Source organism: Medicago truncatula, chromosome 7, assembly GCF_003473485.1.
Source record: "Medicago truncatula cultivar Jemalong A17 chromosome 7, MtrunA17r5.0-ANR, whole genome shotgun sequence".
NCBI classification, from domain to species: Eukaryota; Viridiplantae; Streptophyta; class Magnoliopsida; order Fabales; family Fabaceae; genus Medicago; species Medicago truncatula.
In genome coordinates, this window is record NC_053048.1 from 38,917,075 (window position 1) to 38,934,342 (window position 17,268).

Sequence of the window (17,268 nt, forward strand, 5' to 3'; positions counted from 1 at the left end):
TATACATTAGTAAAAAAAGTAGATTATGAGACGAGATGAGAGTATTATTAGAAAGCTATACTATTAATCAAGGGATGTTCATGCGATTTTTTCCATCATGCTTGAAGTTTTTTCTTCTTCTTACAATAGGTTATTCGATCTGATGATTGAGATGTTCATGCGATTGTTCTCTTTGTAATGTAACATGCCAAATTTATGAACATGACATATGGGTTGGCAAATTTGTTAGTTTTATCTTTTGTTTCTCGTCTTGCAAATTTTTCTTCTGTTTTTTCGGTGCCATGATGGTAAAATGATTGATACAAACTGGTTCCAACTTCAACAACTTAATAAAACACTAACTATAATGAAAAAAAATTAGTGTAGCTTGTAGGGATGTAAATGAATATCCAAGGGCATTTAGTATTACATCCGTATTGATCTGTTATATAAATATGAGGTTTGTGCAGTTATTCATTAAGCGGGCAATGCACGGATAAGAAAGGAGTGATTTGAAGTGGTAATAACTCATAAGTTGTTCGAGGTCATAAAATTGCTTCTGCATTCTCATAAACGAGTAATATTTAAATTTTTAAATCAACAAAACATATATTTTTAAACATTTGTTGCAAAATAATTGGCGTTGAAACACTATCAATAAATTTAAGAGATTTTTTGACCAAAATAAACTTAAAGTTTATTGAGAGGAAGAAATAATATAAGTTAACGTGTTCTTTTGCAAAGAAATAAATTATAAGTCACATCAAAGATCTCCAAACCAACCCCAACTTACCTAGCCAAACCAACCTCAACTGCAACCTCCATTTTCAGCTAGAATAGAAAAAAAGACATCCAACTCGTTCCATTTCTAACTTTTTTTCCTTTCTTTCTACTTACTCATTTATACTAATCAAAAGGGTAGTGATATTTGAACAACCATTTCATACAACTTTTGGTGACAACTTTTTTTCTCTTTTCATTAATTAAAAACAATGGAGAGAGCAAAAGGAAGAGAGGGAATAAGAGGATAATGTAAGTGTGAGAGATAAAGTTGTCACAACGTAGTTGTACAAATATCATTTCCCTACTTAAAAATGGTGTGAGTAATATAATTGGCAGATGTCTTTGCAAGAGTATCGACACCGTTATTTGCTTGCCGCGTATAACAAACAAAACTTACATGTTTGTTCTCCAAAAATAAGATGATCCTACAAGAAGACATAAGCAAAACACTTTTATTTACTCTCCACATGAAATTGACTTTTTTTGCAAATTGGAGCATACAAGTAACTGAAAAGTAAAATTGCAATAACACCTTAGAGGAAGAAATGATACAGAACATATATCAATATTAACTGTGGAGTAATGAAGTTTAGCATACATGTCCCTACAAAATTTACATAATCAACTACTGATTCAAGCATAAAATACAATACTATACCTTTTAAACAAGAAATTAAAACAATCACAAACACACTCTAAGAAAAATGGGGAAAATTCCAGCTTGAAGAACTAGTTAGTCGACGGTGCGGCAACGCCTGACACAACAAAATGTGAGATGCCTTCTGATAGGTTCTTTACTGCTTTATCATAATTGACAAAACCCATGAACCAAAAATCATGCCCATCAACTGTCACAATCTGGATATACCTCTCTGAGTGATTCTCCCTCATGATCACAGGATTAACTGTTCCAATCTTCCCTAAAGGCACCATCACCTATTACACAACATAACAAGTCAAATTTCATACACCATATCAAACATTCATTTCAATTTTCATAGTTTAAGACTATTTACAGAAAGTTGTAATAGAAATTTTACAGAATCATGTATTTATGTTTTATTTTATAGATATTTGTTGAGTATGACTCATATATAGACACAAAAGAGGGACAAGGGACGGGGGAGCTGAGCTAGCATAGCGTTGCGAAACTAGAACTAGTTAATATTGTACTATTGTTGTAAATTTGTAATGTGGACTGCAGTGAATATATGACTTGTAAGATGGTAAACCCTAATTCACTCAAGTAATATACGGAACTATAACTGCTCTATAGTGGCAGAGGTAGGCACAATTGGCTGAATTGCATAAACAAATGGTCGTGTTTCATTGTTGCGATTTGCATTTTCTGCTAACAATATTGCTGGTAAGATACAATTACAATAGCAAATCCAGTTTTGAAGTTAGAAAATGAACACACAAGAGAACGGGATTAATCACTGAATTCGGCAAATTATGTTTATCAACAACAAATTGACTTTTGTCCTTTATTATTATGCATTGAACTAGAGATACAAAGTACAAATCTCTGTTACACTTTCAGCTCCTCTTGTTCCGTTATACTATGCTCGAGTGTCTACCTACTTATCAACGCTCTGTATATAATCATTAAACTCTATGTAGTTATCCCTCTAATTGACCCTCTCGCTCTTAGAAAAGTTAAACAAATTTTGACAAGGAATGTTCGTAAATATAATAAATAGAGTACCTTGTAATAGCTCCAAGTCACTTGGCCGGAGGGTGCAGTGAAACTCAAAGGGCGATCACTACAAAATGCTAGATGAATATCTGATAAGTAAAGGGTTCCTGCAACAGGCCCTGTTGTTGTTGAAAGGTAACAAGCAAATGTCTTTTTCAGCTTCTCATTTGGATAAGTAGTGAATATTTGTTTGTAGAGTGACTCAAATCCACCCTCTGATATCGCTTTTACGGTCAGATTCATCTTCCCCATTGCAGCTGAAGACACTGAAGGCCCTGTTTTAACTGCAAATCACAATAACAAAAACATCATGTAAAAATCCAAGATTCAACCACCCTTTAAGTGTATGTTTGGATGAGTAGTGAGTTAGGCAAAATCACATTGGCATTGTGATTTTGTTGAATATCCAAAATATAGTTTTTGTCAAAATTGTGGTAGCTCACCGTTATGCTCGCTCCAAACTCCCCTACATATATACTTGATCCAATTTAATGATTGAAGTAAAGTAATTTACCCAACTTGGTGTAGAATTAACAAAATTTGAAATAATTTTGGAAATTTAAAATACTAGAAAACATTGTATTAGTCTTTCATGATAATTTCAATACTATTAAATTGACTCGCACAAAAAGCTAAATTCACATATAGACTATTAATTTTAATACCAAATTGTGAGATGCTACACTATTATTAGGGGTCCTGTTTAGATAAACAACATAATCGCAGCATATAGCATAAGCGCTTTTTATGATAAGTACTTATGTATAACCTATTTCTATAACATTTTCGTATAAGATATCTTAAGAGAGCTTATGAAAATAAGCTAAATCAGCTTATAAATTAATTTCAATACCAAATTGTGAGATGCTACACTATTAGGTTCCTATTTGGATAAACAACTTAATTTGCAGCTTATAGCATAAACGCTTATCAGTATAAGCTATTTCTATCGCAAAACATAAAATTCAATTGAAATGTTTTTTTTTTTATTATTTTTTTTACATAAGTTATCCTAGAGAGCTTATGAAAATAGCTTAAAACAAATTTCATAAAATATCACTAGCGGTCTAGCTTTCGAGCAGATAAACTCAAATAAGTCAATTCAAACAGGTTCTAGAAGTAAAGGAGGATTAACTATATTAATTAAAATAAATCTATCAATCTATCTAAATATAGAGGAATGAATAAAATTAGTTACTCACGATTGTGCCAGATGTTATTGGCGGTAGCTTCAGCTTTTTTACTCCAAGAATCAAACATATGAAGAATTGATTCCATAGGACTACTGCTAGGCTTATCAACAGGACTGTGTTGCACGTAAGGATGGTCTTGCTGGTAGTAATGAACCTGAGGCTGTCCTTGTCCATCAGCAGAAGCAGTTTGTAAAGCTGCTTTTTTGTTGTCTGGATGACTACTTGGTACAGCTGGTGCTCCCATCATGTGTGTTCCCCAGTTCTCAGTTGTTGCATGATTCTGTGGTGGAAGTGGAACAGATGATGATGATGATGATGGTGGTGTTGGTGATGCAAATGGGTTTTCATCAGGTGATGATTGGTTTTGATTGTTGTTGTTGTTGTTGTTGTTCATGTTGTATGTAAAAGGAAGAGATAAAAGTTTGTGATGAGAGATTCAGAACAAGGTTGAATGAATTATGTAGGAAACAAAGATGGTTGGATTTGAAGGGTATGTAACATGTTACGTGTTACTGTTGTAGGAACAGAGTTCAAGCAATTCCACCGACCATGTGCTTGTTTGCTTAACCGCGTAATCATCGTATTTTTTAATGAAAAAGAATTGTCAAAATAGGTACGTATTCTGGTGGAGCAGTTGTTTCTCTACTCAAGATGACATCACCAATAGTCCACAATGTTCTATTTCATTTCATGGCTATGTATTTTGAAATTTAGTACATCTTTGGATTGAGGTGAGTTTGTCGAGATGATGGTCGTATTGTATTGTCATTCTTTTGAAGTGTATGTTTGATTTGGGGGTGTTAAAAATTGTTAAAACAATAGTTGAAAAAATAGTTTAAAAAATTATTTTTTATTGAGTTGAGCTAAATCGCTCTTTTAAGACTTTTGTGGTACTGTTTAACATTGTGCAACTAGACAATCAATCATGACGTCCACATGATAAAACAACTTGACTACAACTGCATCGAAGTCCTACTATACTCTGTGATCCGTTTTAGAAATACACCTTCAATATGGTACAAGACCACTCGAATGTGGTACCGCCGTGACCACTCTACTACGGTATTGCGGCCGTTCAAATATGATATTTTCACTATTCTAACATCTAACTTCTCAAAGGGCATAAAATATTAAAATGGCTATATTGTTAAGATCATTCTTATTTCTGAAGGGACAATATATCTCGAAAGCAATATGATCTTAAGAATACTCTTAATTTTGAAAGGACAAAAATTATCAAACAGACTATGCTTTTAAGGTCATTCTTAATTTCGTAGAGACATTATAATTTGAAGGGACTATAATTTTAAGGACACTCTTTGAATTCAAATGGACAAAAATTAGAGGAAAAAAGAAAGAGCTCGTCAACACAAGCTGAAGGAGGGAGAAGAGAAAAAAGTTCTTTGACAACTCAAGGTAATGTTTGATGTAAGGATTAGCGAGGATGAATCACTTATTATATAGTGCAAGAACCAACAGGCAACCAAAATGGAGGGTCGAGATCGTTTGACCGTTATAGAATCAATGACATGATCTTGCCTCACTAATCAATGGACAACGCACAATATCATGGTCTGGAAAGCCACACAAATGTCCAGCATGGTCTGAAAAAATGGGATTTGCACCAGAAAAATTCCACCGCAAAAGTTGGCGGGAGAAAAATGGGTCGGGATGATGGCCAACACAAATGTCCAAACTGATCATGATTTTTTTTGAATTTGTGTCGGTCCTTGCCGACGCAAATGTCCAACTGGTTGAAAACTTTTTTGCTCTATAAATAGCCTCACTCAACATCATTTTTAGAACATCTCTTCTCTCTACTTCATTCTCTCTACATCTAAATTTTTTTAGCTATATATATCTTAAAAAAAATGTTAGAGATAAAAATCATAGATATATTTAAGTTAAAGCATATTTTGTTTTTGAAAAATGAAAGAATATTTAAGTTAAAGTATGTTATAGACAAAAATTTATAATGAATAACGGATTAATTATTAATGAAATAGTTTTTAGTATGTAAATATACATTTTGAATACTATCTAATGGAATAGTTCTTATTAAAGACAATTATTTTAAAAAATGTTAATTATTAAAATTAAATGTGTATATATCATATATCTTTTCTCAATATCGTTAGAATTTTTGTCGACTTTTTTTTGCCGCTAATACTGCATAGCATTTGCGGCAGTCCTTATTCTGACACAAAGGAAAAAGAAAAAAAGCAAAAAACTAAACATTTTGGACTTTGCGTCGGCTTTTAGTCCGCCACCACGGTTCCTTGGGATTTGCAGCGGTCTGAATTCTGTAACGCCCTATTTTATTATTTGAATATTTTATTGAGTTTAGAGTCTATTTTTATGACTTATGTGGTTTATATGATTATTGTGATGTGTTGTTGATTTATTAAGTGGCTTATTTTATTATTTAATATAATAGGATTTGAAAATAAAATAAGATTAAGTTGTGGGGGCTGTTTTGAAAATTAGATGAGTGATATTTTGTTATGTTATATGTTGATATTTATTAGTGAAATATATGTTATTTGTTGTAGAAATATATATGATTTGTTGTAGAAATATATGTGATTTGGTATAAATATATATGATTTTTTGTAGAAATATATGTTATTTGTTGTAGAAATATATATGATTTGTTGTAGAAATATATGTTATTTGTTATGGAAATATATTTCTTATTTGGTGTATAAATATATATGTTATAGAAATATATTTGTTATAGAGATATATTTGTTATTCGTTATAGAAGTATTTTATATTATATATTAGAATAGAATATTGAGACTTGGAGAGCAGATTTGGAAATAAGAGAAAATAAGTAGGTTAAGGATTTACATAAAAGGGGAGAGTTAGAATTAGAAAATAAGGATTACGTGAAACCTATTTTTGGAGAAAAAGGAAGAAAACCAAGAGAAGAGAGAAGTCAGAGAAGAGAAGAATCTTGTGAGAAGAGGAGCAATCTTGTAGAGTTCGATCGATTAACCTAAGGTAAGGGTAAGACTAACTTTCTCTAATTCTAAGTAATTTAATTCTGAAAACTGGATTTAACATGATGTAGGTGATAATTTTGATGATTAGAGAAATTAGGTTTTGGTTTGGAATTGATTGTTAAAGAGTAGGTAATCCAATGAATTAACATAAGAATTGAAGTTCAGGCTGTAGAATAAACATAGGTTGAGTTTCCTATCAAATTTGAGATTTGGATTGATGAAATTGGGGCTTTTGGAGTGAAAACTGGTTTGTTTGCGTAGATTTTTCCGTCGCAACTCGCCACAGCGAGTAAACTTACTCGCCCCGCGAGCTGCACTTTGACAGCATCCCCTGTTTCGCGTTCTTGCGTCTTTTTCACATGTTTCTGTTTTGAATTGGCCTTTGGTGTAAACATGAAAGTTGTAGATAATTGTCTTAGCTTTCCAGTGGCTTTGGTTTGACTTGAAAATGATTTTTGGTGTTTGAGATATGATGAAAATACTCCAAGGAGGTCTTAGTGAAATCTTATGAAAATTCAGCATAACCATTTCTAAGTTAATCCAAAACTTATGGGATAATTCCAAACCTCAAAACTAGAAGTACTATGAGTTCAATTAAGGTGTTTAAGAGTATTTAACCTATGTTGTGAGTTGGTCCTTAGGGTAGAAACGAAGTTGTTTATAATATTAATGTTCTTCAGAGAGTCTGAAATTAAGATGATTAATGTTGTTGGTTATGTGAAATAATTATATGCCTTATGTGGAATTGTATGATGTTTAAGTTGTTGATGTTTTTCATTAATATTGTTATGTTGTGAATTGCTTGTGCTGTTTCTGTTGCTGTTGCATATTGATTAAGTTACAGGTGTTGGTCTAAGTTGTAAAATTGTAAGTTGTCTTTCTAAAGTATTGGAGTCTTAAGTTGTTAATGTTATCTAAGTTGTTGAAGTCGTAGTTGAAGCTGTTGTTGGTGACTGTTTACGTTATTGTTCTATAAGAGATGGTGTACTCTTGCGTTGTTGTTATATAACTGATGGTGTACTCTTACGTTGTTGTTTTATAAGAGGTGGTGTACTCTCATGTAGCTGTGTTGTCAGGTTGAAGTTGTCGTCGTTGAAGTTGTTGTTGATGATAAACCATGGAATATTAATGATTATGTTGTGTTGTTTATATTATTATGAGATGATGATTTGTTGTGTTGTTTATATTATTATGAGATGATGATTATGTAGTGTTGTTTATGTTATTATGAGATGATGATTATGTTTATATTATTATGAGATGATGATTATGTAGTGTTGTTTATATTATTATGAGATGATGATTATGTTGTGTTGTTTATGTTATAAGATGATGTTTTTGATGTGAAGATTATGTCGTTATATGATGATGGTTATGATTTGATTATTATGTGCTATATGATGATGTATATAATGCGATGAATATGAAGTTAATAATGATTAGAAGTTGATTGAGTTATTAATGAAGCATTATAAGAAGAGTTAATGTTATTAATTGATGAAGTTTAAGTTGTTAAATGCATTTGATAAATTATATGCTTATTATTATTGAATGTGAAATATCACCCCTTCTGCTTGGAAATGTTGCTCTTCGTATGAGTAACTTGCAGGTAATCAAGTTTAGCATTGAAGTGAGTCGATTCTCTCATGTGGGTCTTAGGTGCTCTGATACGTAATGGGATGAGAATTTTGTTGTTGCTTTCTATTCCTTACGTATTATTTTATGAACTTTCATGAACATGTTGTTGGAATAACTTTAAGAGATTTTATGTTGAGGCCTTGGTGCCAAAGATGTTTAAATGTTGAATAAATTCCGCTGCGATGTAATAAATAATATGTTGTTGAATTTGAAGGATAAATAGTTATTTTATTTTGTTTATGATTTTATGAAAAGAAGTGTGACATTCCGTTTATGTTGAAATACTCTGATTTATATGTGAAATTTTCAAGTTGAGAAAACGGGGTGTTACAAATTCTGCCGCAAGCAATTGTGAGACCCTTATTTGCGTGGGACAAATATCCGATGCACTTTTGCCTTTGTGTGGCCTTTTTTTACATTTGTGTGGGCATTTGACACATGCAAATCCATTGAATTCTTGTAGTGAACGTCTTAAAATTGCTGGAACAATAGTTGAAAAAACAGTTCAAAAAGCTATTTTTGGTCACTAAAGAGATTACTAGGTTAAGTCGCGGACTAGGCCGCGCTCGTTAAGACGTTTTGTCATCTTGTCCAAAATTGCGTAAGTAGACTATCAAGCATGATGTTCAGAGAATAAAACAACCCAACAACAATGGTATCAAAGTCTTACTACACTATACGTTCCATTCTAAAAATATATCTTCAATATAAAGAGATGAATTTGGAGAAAAAAAATTAACCCAAAAAGAGGTTGTGCATATGCTAGATACTAATGAAGTTCGTATTAAAAATTTGGTAGTCAATCTCATATTTTCTTGTACCGGAGCACCAAAACCAAAACAACTCGGTTTACTTTATTTCTATTCGGTTTTGAACCGGATCAAAGAATGTCATGTAAATTTTATGTTTGATTTATTTTTTCAGTTTAATCGGTTTTGTCCAAACCCTTTACATCCTATAAATGATGATAAAAAAACTTTGACTTAGTTAATGACAAAAACATTTTGATCATAAAAACTAAATCTTTTTTTTTTGTTTTTTTGACTGAATTAATCAACAAAGCTAAGATTGTTTTTTTTGACCAAGAGTGAAAAAAATAAAAAGTTACTTTTATGAAAAATGCATTCAAGCTTTAACTCCACCACCCTTCTATATAAACTATTCTCCAATGCCACAATAGTACACCATAATCCTTCATCCTAGCTAAGCAAAGAGATACTTAGCATGGGAATTAGATACTTAGGTTTTGCAATATTGGTGCTTGCTACAAGCATCTTAGTGTTAGGGATCACTGCGTCGGATGTTGATAAAAAAGGATGCTCATTTCGTACTAGGGCAGCCATTTTGCTTGAATGTGCTGAATACATCCAAATCTTAGGGCCAGAAATTCCACCTTCGTATGCGTGTTGTGCAGTTATGAAAACGGCTGATATCCCTTGCCTCTGCAAACATATACCCAGAAATATTGAGGTTATTATCAGCATGAAAAAATTTGTGGATGCTGCTCATACTTGTGGAAGTGAAATTCCTCCACCAGGAGGCATGTGTGGAAGTAAGTTAAATTTTTATTTTTATATTGCACACACTACAACAACAAAAATTATTTATCGATTTAGTCACCAAAACTTTTATGACTATTTCAGGTTATATTATTCCTCCTTCTTCTCCCGAGGAACCACCGGTTCGACCTTCACCTCCGCCACCGGAATCTGAGTCTCCTCCGTCTCCTGAAGAACCTTCTCCTCCTGAGGAACCACCAGTTCAACATTCACCTCCACCACCGGAATCTGAGTCTCCTTCGTCTCCAGTTGAACCTTCTCCTCCTGAGGCACCCGTAGTTCAACATTCTCCTCCGCCACCGGTTCATAATTCTCCTCCATCTCCTGTTCGTCGTTCTCCTCCTACGTCCCCTGTTCGTTCACCTATTAGTCGTTCTCCTCCTAAGTCCCCTATTCGTCGTCCTCCTCGTTCTCCCCGTCGCTCTCCTCACATGCCTTGAACGATAATATTCAAGGCGCACAATTTGATCAATTAGTTTTGGCATCTATTTATAAATAGTGAATAAATTGATCATAGTTTAAATAATAAAATGTAATAATCTTTTATGTTTAAAAAAAATGAATAAATAAATTGATCATATATGTGTGCGTCTTTTGTCAAAAAAATGTGTCCGTCTTTTAAATTTTCCTTACCTTTTTAAATTGGTTTCTATAAATAGGTGGTTGGACTCGAATTCAATCACTAATATTTTAAAAAAAGTTATATGTCTATTAATTAAATAATATATATATTAAAGTTTGATCTAAGATCTATCATTCAACCCATAGAATGATGAAAAAGGTTGGATGAAATAAGCATAAATGAATTTGATGATGAACAAGCAATCTGTGAATTAACTAACAATGCACAGAACCAGCTCCCGCTAAGACAACTTCGATGTAACCTTTTCTACCTTTTCCGATATCAAGGCTCCCCCATTATTCAATTTTTATTCCAAAACATTCCAGGAGGTTTAAAGACCTTTGATTGAAAGTGTAGATGAAACTCTGCAGCTTGCTAGATAACCATTTCCATGACAGTAATTTAATTTCTTCAAACCAAGTCTTCGTCAATCCATTTTTTTCTTTGAATGTTTTTCGTTGCGGAAACAAGCACATTTTTTAAAATCATACAACGGACATCACTACAATCCGTCAATAAATTATACAAAAAACGCATAAAAATTGCTCAAGCTTGTTTTTTATTTGTAGAATAATGTGCAGCCTGTCACAGATGACATCAATTTTATTGGTGAAATTGGATGACGTCGTCCTCATGGCGACTGGATGAAAGTTGCAGAGGCATATTCATAATTGGATCACGTGATTCTCACTTAATATGAGAACAAAATTTGTCGTCATCATTGCATAATTCGCTGCTTTATACCATGGATTAAAACTTTGTGCAAAAGACGTTATTCAATGATCAATGTCAAAACTGATTTGATGGCGACATTGAGTACTATACGAACTTGATGTAGCTCTAATCATCGTTGTTTATCAACTTGAAAAGACGTCTGTAAGCTATTGACAAAAATCATGTCGATGAAAGAAAATCATATTCTTGAGGAGGTTAGCTTTGTTAAGGAGGGCTTGAATCTAACAATGAAAAAGTATATTCTTGTTAATGTTTCCATGTTTCACTACTTTACGTTTGTACTTGATAACTCCGACACCCTATTTTTTTTGGGTAACGCAGTCATCAACTTATGATCGTCTGATCTCAATCAAACAGCTAAAAAATATATTTTGATTTTCTTAAAAAGTAAAATCATCAACTTTGAATTTAAACCGTTGGATCTCAATTAGACGGACATCCAATTCATAATTTACGTTTCATTTTGGCAAAATTACACTTTTAGTCCATTAACTTAATTTCAGGTAACGTCCTTTATTTTATTTTTTTATTTCAATTTGATCATTTTTGTCCATTTTCAAATACATTTTCAAGTTTCAAATCTTATATTCTTATTCAAACATAAACGAAAATCATAGATTTAAAGACTGAAAGAGCATAAGAAAATAAAATCATGAATTTTAAGCTTAAAAATTCATATGAAAATGGATAAAAAAGACCAAATTGAAATGAAAAAAAAGATAAAAGATCAAATTATTAACTGAAATTAAGTTAAGGGACTAAAATGTAATTTTGCCTTTCATTTTCTTATATCCTCTCCAATCCAACCCATATAGACAGAAAGGCAAGAAGAGGTACCACACAGGTCTTCCCTTCCCTTCCTTGAATCCCTAATCCAACAAAAATGAGCGACTACCAGAGAGCACCGCAAGACCCATACCCTCCGCCATACGGGACTCCGTATCCGCCACCACAAGGCTACCCTATAACACAACCGCCACCGGGTTACCCATCTGCACCACCGCCACCTTCCTATGAAGGCTACCCTCCTCCACCACCACCTGGATACGCAACTTACCCACCGCAACATCCTCCTCAATATCAAAGCTATCAGGGCTATTTCAATGATGGATATCCTCCTCCACCACCTCCTCCGAATTACCATTGCCACCATGTTCAGCATCATTGTCATGATAATGATCACGGCTCCGGTTGTACTTCTTTCTTCCAAGGCTGGTATGTTTCAATTATATTTATCTTTTTTATTATCTTTTCCCCAATTTGATTTATTTTGGGGATTATTTTTGTATATTGATTTTGTTTGATATTTGATTTTGATAGCGTGTGCTTAGGTTTTTGTTTAATTGCCATGGAATGTTATTATATTTGATAGGTTAATTTCAGAGAAATAGAAGATGTGATGAGACATTTGCTAGGTTTAAGGAAATTTGGTTTGATTGATTTACATATCAATATTTGTGATTGATTGGTTATACCTACATGTTTGTGAAATTAATTTATAGGATAGAATTGTAGAGTTTATGGCTTTGGCTACCGAAATCGAGTTAACTTGATTAAAAATTGGTTTGTGTAAATTTGGGTAGAATTACATGCATTTGACTCGTATAGACTTGCATTGCATATAATTTTTAAGTTTATGGTCGATAGAATCGATCCATTAAAACGTTTGGCATGTAGGATACAAATAAATGAAACAAACAGAAAGAACAAAGCTAAATTCATACCCAACACAAAGTTTGTTAATTATAAATGCTTTACATACGATGTGAAGTCCTTGATCTCGATATAATATAGAAGGTAGCTCATCAAAAAACATTGACGGTAGCAATTGAGGAAGCGAAAAGCTAGAGCTAATAAGAAAAGACAGGGAATTCTTTTTTTGTTTGTTGGCCAGGGAAAAGTAAAGAGAAATTGAGCCAAGTAATTTTGCAGTAATTAAAACAATTTAGAGCTAACACAATTTTCTGAAATCCTAAGTAATGAATAAGAAAAATAGGATGTCAAGCTTCTAGTTTGGAGAAAGTACACCTATTATGAGGTTTAAGAGTTTAAAATTGGATAAGATATCTCGAAAACCCTTGTCGAAGATAATGATAATGATAAACTTACTCAAGAAACATGTGAAGTCAAGGATTATAATATGGAACCACGCGAAAACAGCATGTAACTAGTAGAAGATAGCACTCAATAGTGGCGATGCAAAGTGGCACCACAGGATGTGCAGTAGCGCAGCTGTTTGGTGTAGCGCCACTATTGCGGATGTGGCCGAAATAGATGCTGCTGTGCTGAGATAGTATCACACCTTACATATCTGCCATTGATAGCACTTGTAACAAAGTAAGGAACTCAAAGCAAGAGCTTACAATAAATGACAAGTACATTTTTTGTTGTTTGGTTATATGAAAATGATGAAGAATGAAGCAAAGATATCAGGAATTGAAAGCTTTAGGGCTAACACAATTTTCTCTAACCTGGAGATTGCTAAAATGCACTTTGTATGAGGTTTAGAAGTTAAAATGAGATAAGATAACCCATAAACCAATCCATAACCACACCCAAGACCAAGAGGCCCAAAAACATAGACAAAGAAAAAAAATTATTTGGGGGGATCAACGACCAACATTGATGTCATAGTCATTGACTGGTCAACACTCTGGTGGATATCAACTATTAACATGCATATAACATTCAAGTGAATGTAGCAGGATTCCACTGACCACAGTGCTTGTATTTTGGTTTGAAAGAGCTCAAACATACATTTTAACTAAACCACCAAGACAGACATGAGTTTGAGTTCTTTCAAACTGAACCCCACGTCGTTCATGTAGGAAGAAGCAATGTCCCAATAGGTGTCTAAAGAACACACAAATCGGTAATAGCATGTGGGGTCACATCCCATATTTGATTGCTGGAAGGTGCTTCTGTTTGGGAAATTTGTCAAGGGCACGAAAATTGTGGCCAGGAACAATAGTGCGGTAGCTGGATAAAAAATTAGACCCTGATATACGATCTGGTACAAAACAATAATCCAAGATTACTCCTCTGGCACAGTTTCAGAGACTATCGTTATAGTAGATGAAATCTTGATATTATAATTATGCAGACAAAATATGAAATGTTTAATCTGGTGTTGATGGTTTAATAATGGTTTATTTACAGACCTAATATAACCAAACATCATATGATAAGATAATCTTCTGTTTGTTGGAATGAGATAGAATAAAATCTCCAAATAGCAAATAATCTTGAATTTAAAATTCAAAAACTACTTCCCATTTTTACATTACTCGCCTTGGAATGGATGCCGACATGAAATGAAACATGTTAAACATATACCATTAATTGGGTAATTATTAACTTAAGCTGCCGACTCATTCCTAACTTAAGAACTGTGCGGGAAGTTCTGAATGTGTAACCATTGTTATTTTGGGAGAACAGCAGTGTATAAAGTATATGTCACCATATACTGTTAAGTGGAGCCTGCATTAGCGAGGCAAAAACAGTTTCCTAGACCACTTGAAGTAGCTTTCTAACTGCATAGGAAACAAGGTAACTTGTAGCCTTATATATAGATTAGCATAAAATAAAACTCACACTGGCTGGATCAATGTCAGCCGTTCTGTACTACTTCAGGTAAACCGTAGATATATCCCCCCACGTTCACCTCCCATCACCAAGGAATAATAACTTTTAGAGGTCCACTTCACAAATCTTTGATTGAGTAAAATTTGATAACATTAAAGTAAAACTGGGTAATATTACTTGAGATTCTCTAGATAAATACTACAAAATTTCATATAATATAAGTAAACCATAAGTAACATTACTTTAGACTACCATGTGCTACCTTTTACTATATCTCATGTTGCTCAGAATTTTATTTTTCTTGGTTTTATTAATGTCTAGTAAACCTACAGCTTCTGGGAATGCTTTGGTAGGTACCATAATTTCTACTCAAGAAATATGGGGTGCAACCCCTTCCAATAAGAGATTAAGCTCAGAACTACAAAGAAAAGAAAGAAGAATAACCTACAGACTTAGGGTCTGTTTGGTAACGCCCAAAAAAGAGCTTTTAGCTCTTAGCTTATAGCTTATAAGCTCGTTTGACAAAAAAAGCTCTGTTTGGTAACACTTTTTCACCATGAGCTTATAGCTTATTTCACGAGCTTATAAGCTATTCCAAGTAGCGTTTGAGCTTATAGCTTCTCACTTTTTCTTCCAATTTTACCCTTATTATTTCATTTAAATTCCATTTTTATCCATTACAATTTTTATAATAAGGTACGTAATAAAGACTACTATCCCTTTATTCCAATTTTTGTATATATATCAGCTGACCTTTTTTTTTTTTTTTTGAAAAAATATATACCTTCGTTTTTTTTTTTATGAAACGAAATACTATTACTCTATTAGTGTTACTTTTTTTTTTTTTTTTGAGGTAAGTGTTATTTTCTTTATTATGTTATTAGTATTACTCTATTAGTGTTATAAAGTGGAAACACTTAAATGATAATAAATATAAGATAAAATTTTAGTGAATAAAATTTAATTTAATTTATAATACATAGGATATATTAAATTAAGAAATTTAAAGTATTTTTTTAAAGAAAAATTAGTTTACAAAATTACAAATACTTAAATATTAATTGATATAATTTTTATTATGAATTAAGAATACCCTTTATGTCATTTTACATTTATCAGCTAGTTGAACCACTATTTTTACCAAACACTTCAGTTAGCTTATCAGCTAAAAGCTATCAGCTAGCTTATCAGCTAAAAGCTATTTTTACCAAGCAGAGCCTTAGTAATCTCCCTAGCCAAATGACTCCGAACCTTTTGCCTGCCCTTCTCTCCTCCTTCCCACTATTTTTAATCATTACATATTCTTCTCCTAACTAACTTGCCTTGTGACTAGTCTGTACTAAAATCACCCTATCCTCTCTCAGCGCAACCAAGTGTCTATCAATACTCACGCGAAAAGTTTCACCTTGTCCTCAAGGTGAATGATTACAATAGTGTCCACTAGGGTTCCGTAATTTGAAACGGAGGGACAAAGTAATTTGTGAAACATGAGGACTTATGCCTAGATCATATACTCCGTTGTTGGTGGTATTTTTTGGCCCAAAATTGGAATACAACTGCAGTAGGCCTTATCTCCACCAAATCCCGCTTAGGTGCCCCTTTACCATCCAAAATCAAGACAATCCCCAATTGATTAGTATCTAAGCACTTGGGTTCCATAAAGTTAGTTCTCAAGGGGGAAGAATCAAGCCACTTAAATGCACCACCAAGCATCCAATACTAATTGATGTAGGATTTGAGCACATCCATAATGCCCTGGTCTCTGTCATAGCACCGCCCGTGAGAGCCGACGTCCTGGTGGTTGGTACTCTACAACACTTTACTCAGCCTTTCCGGTCATCCCCTTCGTAGGTACTAGGTAGCGAGACACTACCTAGTAATGTCTCAAGCCGAAATAAAACAACTCCGTAGAGAAACATCAACTTTTAATTAAATAAAAATCACGTGAAATCTTTAGCTTCATTTTTATATTATTTATCCTTTTTAAAACCTTTATGAAGTATAAATTCGAGAGTATGATTTCTTTGTTCGTTTATATGTGCAGCTTGACAGCGCTTTGCTGCTGTTGTATGCTAGAGGAGTGTTTTTTATGAAGACATTGAAAGCTGTGTCTTCTTCAGTTTGGTGCACTTTGGTTGGTTATAGCTCTCTGGGTAAAATGTTGCTCAAATGTAATGTCTTGCTTGATTTGTGCGGGATATGGGTCAGTAATGTTTGGTCATTCTTGTAATTCTTGGTTTTTTACACTTGCCCTTTTTTGGGTTGTTCAAAGTTTTTGTGGTGTGGTGGTCTTTGTGAATCTACGTGTATGGACGCTTATTATCTATTGGAAACTGTAAACAACAGTTGCTGTGTGGAATTGCAACCTAAATATTTAATAAACCTTTATATCATTTATTTATTCATTTATATATTATTAAATAAAAATTGATTATTTTATATATCGATTTTATTAGAAACTTTGAAT

General features: G+C 33.1%; 3 protein-coding genes across 3 annotated transcripts; 2 read left to right on the forward strand and 1 right to left on the reverse strand.

Moving 5' to 3' along the window:
- Positions 1-1,266: 1,266 nt before the first annotated feature.
- On the reverse strand, positions 1,267-4,356 carry LOC11442633 (GEM-like protein 5). Its single transcript, XM_003624412.4, has 3 exons — positions 3,664-4,356; positions 2,471-2,745; positions 1,267-1,698 (listed from the first exon to the last, which is right to left on the reverse strand). The coding sequence occupies exons 1-3, from the start codon at positions 4,046-4,048 to the stop codon at positions 1,492-1,494; spliced, it is 867 nt and encodes a 288-aa protein (XP_003624460.1). The 5' UTR covers positions 4,049-4,356; the 3' UTR covers positions 1,267-1,491.
- Positions 4,357-9,486: 5,130 nt separating this feature from the next.
- LOC11443083 (pollen-specific leucine-rich repeat extensin-like protein 1) lies at positions 9,487-10,437 on the forward strand. The gene is made up of 2 exons (XM_003624413.2): positions 9,487-9,852; positions 9,944-10,437. Exons 1-2 carry the CDS (start codon positions 9,525-9,527, stop codon positions 10,297-10,299), a joined length of 684 nt encoding a protein of 227 aa, XP_003624461.1. The 5' UTR covers positions 9,487-9,524; the 3' UTR covers positions 10,300-10,437.
- A 1,588-nt stretch (positions 10,438-12,025) lies between these two features.
- On the forward strand, positions 12,026-17,194 carry LOC25498958 (cysteine-rich and transmembrane domain-containing protein WIH2). The gene is made up of 2 exons (XM_024771493.2): positions 12,026-12,431; positions 16,846-17,194. The coding sequence occupies exons 1-2, from the start codon at positions 12,100-12,102 to the stop codon at positions 16,892-16,894; spliced, it is 381 nt and encodes a 126-aa protein (XP_024627261.1). The 5' UTR covers positions 12,026-12,099; the 3' UTR covers positions 16,895-17,194.
- The last annotated feature ends 74 nt before the right edge of the window (positions 17,195-17,268 follow it).

What these genes read in the sequence shown, in the direction of transcription:
- LOC11442633 (XM_003624412.4), bottom strand. Translation starts at nt 4,048, where the DNA reads ATGAACAACAACAACAACAACAACAATCAAAACCAATCATCACCTGAT. An exon ending in CAATAACATCTGGCACAATC is followed by an intron (nt 2,746 to 3,663) that starts GTGAGTAACTAA and finishes TGTGATTTGCAG; the next exon opens with TTAAAACAGGGCCTTCAGTG. An exon ending in TGACTTGGAGCTATTACAAG is followed by an intron (nt 1,699 to 2,470) that starts GTACTCTATTTA and finishes GTTGTGTAATAG; the next exon opens with GTGATGGTGCCTTTAGGGAA.
- LOC11443083 (XM_003624413.2), top strand. Translation starts at nt 9,525, where the DNA reads ATGGGAATTAGATACTTAGGTTTTGCAATATTGGTGCTTGCTACAAGC. An exon ending in ACCAGGAGGCATGTGTGGAA is followed by an intron (nt 9,853 to 9,943) that starts GTAAGTTAAATT and finishes TGACTATTTCAG; the next exon opens with GTTATATTATTCCTCCTTCT.
- LOC25498958 (XM_024771493.2), top strand. Translation starts at nt 12,100, where the DNA reads ATGAGCGACTACCAGAGAGCACCGCAAGACCCATACCCTCCGCCATAC. An exon ending in ACTTCTTTCTTCCAAGGCTG is followed by an intron (nt 12,432 to 16,845) that starts GTATGTTTCAAT and finishes TTATATGTGCAG; the next exon opens with CTTGACAGCGCTTTGCTGCT.